The sequence below is a fragment of the Otolemur garnettii genome, unplaced genomic scaffold, assembly GCF_000181295.1.
Source record: "Otolemur garnettii isolate 467f Iridium unplaced genomic scaffold, OtoGar3 scaffold00071, whole genome shotgun sequence".
NCBI lineage: Eukaryota > Metazoa > Chordata > Mammalia > Primates > Galagidae > Otolemur > Otolemur garnettii.
This window is the reverse complement of record NW_003852466.1, coordinates 805,926-811,877: the sequence shown is the minus strand read 5'-3', so window position 1 is coordinate 811,877 and position 5,952 is coordinate 805,926. Positions and strand designations below refer to the sequence as shown.

At 42.5% G+C, this 5,952-nt stretch overlaps 1 protein-coding gene across 1 annotated transcript; it reads right to left on the bottom strand.

Annotated features, from left to right (window-relative positions):
* Nucleotides 1-2,350: 2,350 nt before the first annotated feature.
* LOC100962181 (olfactory receptor 2Z1) lies at nt 2,351-3,278 on the bottom strand. Its single transcript, XM_012807532.1, is given in 2 exon segments — nt 2,351-3,032; nt 3,034-3,278. Coding segments are annotated over 2 exon segments (927 nt in total).
* Between the last annotated feature and the right edge of the window lie 2,674 nt (nt 3,279-5,952).

Here is a 5,952-nt window from a genome sequence, read left to right as displayed (position 1 = left end):
TTCACATTTAATTAATTTTTCTTTGTAAATTCAATTCTATAAACTGAGGGGCAATTCAGCCTCTGAAACACTTGAATATATTATATTGCCACAACATATCTGTGTAAAAATTAGTTCAGAACTGTTAATCTTGTGAAATCTATTTCTACATATGCACATATGGCCAAAATTAACATTATAATGTGGATTTATTTCTGTTGATTATTATGTCTATATTTCCTGGATTGAATAAAAATCTTTTTTAAAAAAGTTTTATTTGTTGGCACCTGTGGCTCAAAGGAATAGGGTGCTGGCTCCATATGCCAGAGGTGGCAGGTTCAAACCCAGCCCCAGCCAAAAAAATCTGCAAACAAAAAATTTTATTTGTGATTACTTTAATGGGTTTGCACAGCTGTACATTTGTAGGGCACATTTTTGTTTTGCTTTGTTTGCAACAAGTAGCTAAATATTAAAATATGGCAGAAATTTCCTAATTCCACCTCCTGGAGAATTTGAGCATGGTTTCTATGGTGGCTTGGTGAACCAACAGATAGGGAAGTAAGTCTATTGATTGGCTGGGAATGGACTCATAGGGCTGGGAAGCAGAAATTGTCTTCTTGGCTGAGATGGGGCACATTTCTCTTGAGCAGGACTGGACTAAGAAAAAGATGCTAAAGCCTGCAGCAAGGGGACAGAAATAGACTTCCACAAGGCAAAGGAGTCTCCCCGGATCACTGCAGGCAGCACACACACACAGAGAATCTGAAAACATTCTCAAATCCGTTCATAATGTCTCACCAGGTTATTTTCAAGTTTCTCTCAGTGTTTCTCAAGTGATATCAATTTGCACTTTTAAAGAGCCTTTTGCAGATAGAAATCCAGAGGACAATTCTGGATCTCTTTGGACAATTATGTAGGAATTATAATCAGAAACTTCATCATAATATCTTGTACATTTCCCTTTATCTCACTTTTCATAGTTTCAACAAGTTATGGGTAACAACCCCCACAAGATATTCTATAAAAGTCTATTTATTTTGTAAAATGTATAAGACACATATAAAAATAATTATTTCAGTGAATGGATAAATAGAGTGTAGCAGAAAATGAATATCACTATTATGGGATATGAAATGGATAGGGAGGCAAAGCTACCCTGACCCACAGGAAATATCAAAAGAAGATTCCATAGGCTGGATGTGATGGATCAGGCCTATAATTCTACCACTCTGGGAGTCGCAAATGGGAAGATCCTTTGAGGTCAGGAGTTGGAGATCAGCCTGAGCAAGAGGGAGATTCTCTTGTCACTCCACACTCAACCTCTTTATCTATAGTCTAAGGAACCCCATCTCTACCAAAAAATATAAAAATTGGCTGGGCAGGGTGGCAGGCACTTTTAGCCCCACTTACTGGGGAGGCTGAGGGAGAAGGATCTCTTGAGTCTGGAAGTGTGAGGTTGCAGGAAGATATAATGGGGCCACTGTACTCTAGCCTGGGTGACAGAGTGAGACCTTGTCTGAAAATAAATAAATAAAAATTAAAACTGAGATCAACATGTTTAACAAATGTGAGGGGATTAGGTGTAGGGTCTAGGGGAAGGGTCTGTTAAAAGGATAGGAGGCCAGTCCAGGAACTGGGAAGGCTTTACTAGCAAAGAAAGAAAAGAAAAAGAGTAGAGTGGAGTCTGACCAGGAGCCAACTCAGCTCTCACACAGTTTCAAGGGGCTTTTATTATCCCTTATCAGTAGGGTTGAATGCAGAAGGGGGGTTCCCAGAAGCCATCATCCCTTTTTCAGAGGAACTAATTTTTGCCCTCAGAGCAAATCTAGTAGTTACTCCCTTAATTGGCCACCAGCCAAGGCCAAAATGAAAGTTATATTCTGTTGTTTCCCAAGAACACCAGCCTTGAAGCATTCCAGAGATTGGATAGAGGATTTGCTGTGAACATGAAGTTTGGTTTCTGGCCAGCTCCTTCCCAATAGCTGTTTCCCAAAATGGCTGCACTCTTGTCAGGGCCATAAGGATTTCTTTGCCAAAAAATGTTGATTTCTACTGCTGTAATTACTAATTCACTGACATGAATATTCCAACATGACAATCTAGGATGGCCCGTCATGCAAGTAGAACAAGGCTAGGGAAGAATATAGTAAACACGGCTGGGAATATTACCATTGCTTTCCTCAAATCTGTGAGAAGAAATTGAAATTTTAATCCCCTGGGGGCCCCAGGGATGGCATTCTGACAAAGTTGGTCAGACCATTATCCTGGGACACAGGCCTCAGCAGCAACACCAAGAGTAAAGCTTTAGGAAGCTGTTTCGGAGGGTAGACCACTGGGATCAGGCCACCAGTTTCCTGTGCAGTTCTCACTTTTACTTGAGTCCAACTCTGCTGAGGGCTTTGATGAAAGCTACATGCACCTCAGGGTTCCTCACACTGTAGATAAGCTGGTTGAGTGTTGGAGTGACAAGGCTGTAGAAGAGAGAGACCACATTGTCCAGGCGCGGACTGTGGTAGGCACCAGGTACCATGTACATGAACACGGCTGAGCAGTAGAAAAGTCCCACTACAGAGATGTGCGAGGAGCAGGTGGCAAAGACCTTGTGTCGGGCCTCCTCTGAACGCATGCTCACGATGGCCTGCAACACACAGCCATAGGAGGTGGTGATGAGACAAAGTGGCAGCAGGAGAATCAGCACCCCCGAGGTGGACAGCGCCAGCTCATAGGCTGAGGTGTCTGCACAGGCGAGTTTCAACAGGGCTGGCACCTCACAGAAGAAGTGGTCTACGATGCGGGAGGTGCAGTAGGGGAAGTGCAGGGTGACAGATGTCTGGATAGAGGCGTTGAGCACACCAGCTAGCCAGGAGAAGCCCACCATGAGCAGACACACCTGGGTTCTCATGAGCACAGGATACTGCAATGGGTGGCACACAGCAACATAACGGTCATAAGACATGAGCGCCAACAGGATGCCCTCAGCCATACCCATGAGCGTCAGGAAGAAGACCTGAGCTGCACATGCACCAAAGGAGATGGAATCTTCTCCCAGCAGATGCCATCTTGGGGATGGTGACCAGGGGGAAGCCAATGTCCAACAGAGAGAGCTGGCTGAGCAAGAAGTACATGGGTGTGTGGAGGTGGCAGTCCACTCGGATTAACAAGAGCAGAAGGGCATTGCCCACAAGGCCCAGGATAAACATGGCAGCCACCAGGGAGTAGAAAATCTGAGGTGACCCTGAACGACTGAACAGGCCAACCAGGATGAAGTCTGAGGACACTAATTGGTTGACTTTCCCCATGTTTACACAACATACCTGAGCTGTAGGAAGAACAGGTGACTTTTGTCAAGATGTATGAGTGGGCATGGCAAATCATTTCCACCCCACATTGCAATTGCCATCAAGTGGTGGTGACTGCCTAGAATGGTGTCTTGAGAAGAGTTGTGAGGCTGCAGCTTGAGTGAGTAAGGAGAATAGGGTAAGCTGTGACTAATTAGTGACATCTGTCCCAGGTAGGGGGTGGGAGAGATGCAATTTGTAACTCTGAATGAGACACTTGGACATAGCCTAGTCAAGAACTACCCACTGTTCTTTGTAGTCAAAATTTTGAGATTCAGTTTTAAAACAGTAACATATGACTGATCAAACACTTCAATACTGCTCATGCCAGAGATCCTGAGGCCAAAGCAGAGGTCAAATGACAAACAGAGCAGGAGTTGGAATAAGAGATTATTGAGCTAAAGCAACACCCTAAGCAAAGAAAAAAAAAGAGAAGAGCCTAGGTCCAAATACTTGAATGAGAATCTGGAGCAAGGAGAAATCTGTGAGCAGCACTGGGGTCAAATTCAGGGTATAAATCCAAGAAATAGTAATCATAGAGACACAGTGTCAGCAGGTAGTGTGTTGAATGGCTAGAGGGTAGAGAATTTTTCAATTAAATTGGCTATTTTTTGCATGAATATTAATTGAATAATTTATTTTTTTATTAAATCATAGCTGTGTACATTAATACAGTCGTGGGGTAAGTGCGCTGTTTTTATATGCAATTTGAAATATTTTCATCAACTGGTTAACATAGCCTTCATGTCATTTTCTTAGTTATTGTGTTAAGACATTTATATTCTACATTTAGAAAGATTCACATGTACCCTTATAAAATGAACCATAGGCATAACCCCACCAATCACCCTCCCTCTACCCATCCTCCCTCCTCCCCTCCCCTCCCTCTCCCCAAAGTATCCAATGTACTCAGCCCTATATTGAAACACTGAGGCCTATATTGAAACACCAGTTATAGCCCAAGAATATGGAGGATTAAATTGGCTATTATTGCCAGCCTCATTGCCTTGATGGGACAACAGGAGCCTGAGGTTAGTTTGACTCAGTATCAAGGAGTACTATAAGGCACTAACTCTTTTTGTAGGTATACACTGTGTATTAATTCAATCAGAGTAACTGGGGTATCCATGATCTCAAGCATTTATCATTTCTTTGTGTTAGAAGCATTCCAGTTCCACTCTTTTAGTTATTTTAAACTATACTCTTTTTTATAGTCACTTTGTTGTGCTAGCTAATATTGTTTGTTCTATCTAGCTATTGAACTATATTTTTGTACCCATTAACCATCCCCCTTTATCACTCCCATCTTAATACCCTTCCTAGCCTCTGGCAAGACACTCACACTTGAAGATTTTATGCTTCTAGTAAGTATTGCCTGAGTATATGAGGTAGACAAGAAGATAACCAAGAATTAGCAGGAGATTGGCACTTAAATCAGAAATACTTCATATCCTTGGCAACCTCCAAACTCTCAGGCATAGCCAGTTAGTCCTGCAATGCCATGCAGAAGGAAGCAACTCGGTTGACACCTTGATTTCAGACTGGTAGCCCTCAGAATAGTAAGAGAATAAATTTCTACTGTCCCAAGCCTAAAGAAGTAAACAAATAAATAAAATAGGCTGGGATTCTAGTTTAACCAGCTTATAGCTGCATGACCTTGAGGAGTTAACCTTATCCGTATAATGGATGGTGATCATCTAGGTCAGAGGCATTGCTGTGAAGATTAAATAAAGGATGTATGCTATGAGCACTTCACCTGTCACATGAGAGGTACTCAACAGATTGTAAATACCGCTAATTCCTTAGAGGAGGAAGGCATTAAAGATTGCTAGCTAAATGACCTGTGCCAGGCATGTAGGACATTCTCAGTAGATGTTGGCTCTTCTTCTTCTTGTTTAACACTGTGACCCTCCATTGCCAAGCCTGACCCTCCCCAGCTCAACCTCTTCAGTGTAGTCCTGTAATGACCTTGTCCTTACTGGGTAGAAACCCAACTGCCCCTTTAATTGACATTAAATTATGGTCTTTAAAATCCATTCATTCCCTTCTCCAATTCCATTGGCTTACAAAAGGATTTTCCACCTTGGCAGTATTTGTGGATGGATAATTCTTTGTTGTGAGGCTGTCTGAAAATTATAGAATATTTAACAGCATTCTTTACCTCCTCTATCCACTAGACGACAGTAACACTCTCCCCATCCAAGTCACGACAAGTAAAAATGGCCCCAGACATTGCTAAATCACCCCCAGTTGAGAGCCTCCAGCTTCAATTTTCCGCAAAGATGAGTTTAGCATGAATTATAGAGATCTCACTCATCAACTTTTTTTTTTTTTGAGATAGTCTCATGATGTTGCCCTCAGTGGGGTGCCATGCTATCACAGCTCACAGCAACTTCAAACTCTCGGGCTTTAGCAATTCTCTTGTCTCGGCCTCTCAGATAGCTTGGACTACAAGTGCCTGCCACAACAACCAGATATTTTTTGTTTCAGATATCATTGTTGTTTAGCTAGCCTGGGCCAGGTTTGAACCCACCAACTCGGGTGTATGTGGCCAGCACCCTAACCACTGAGATACAGGTGCTGAGCCATCAACTTTTCTTCTAGATATTTCTTTTTAATTATATTGAGCTCAGAT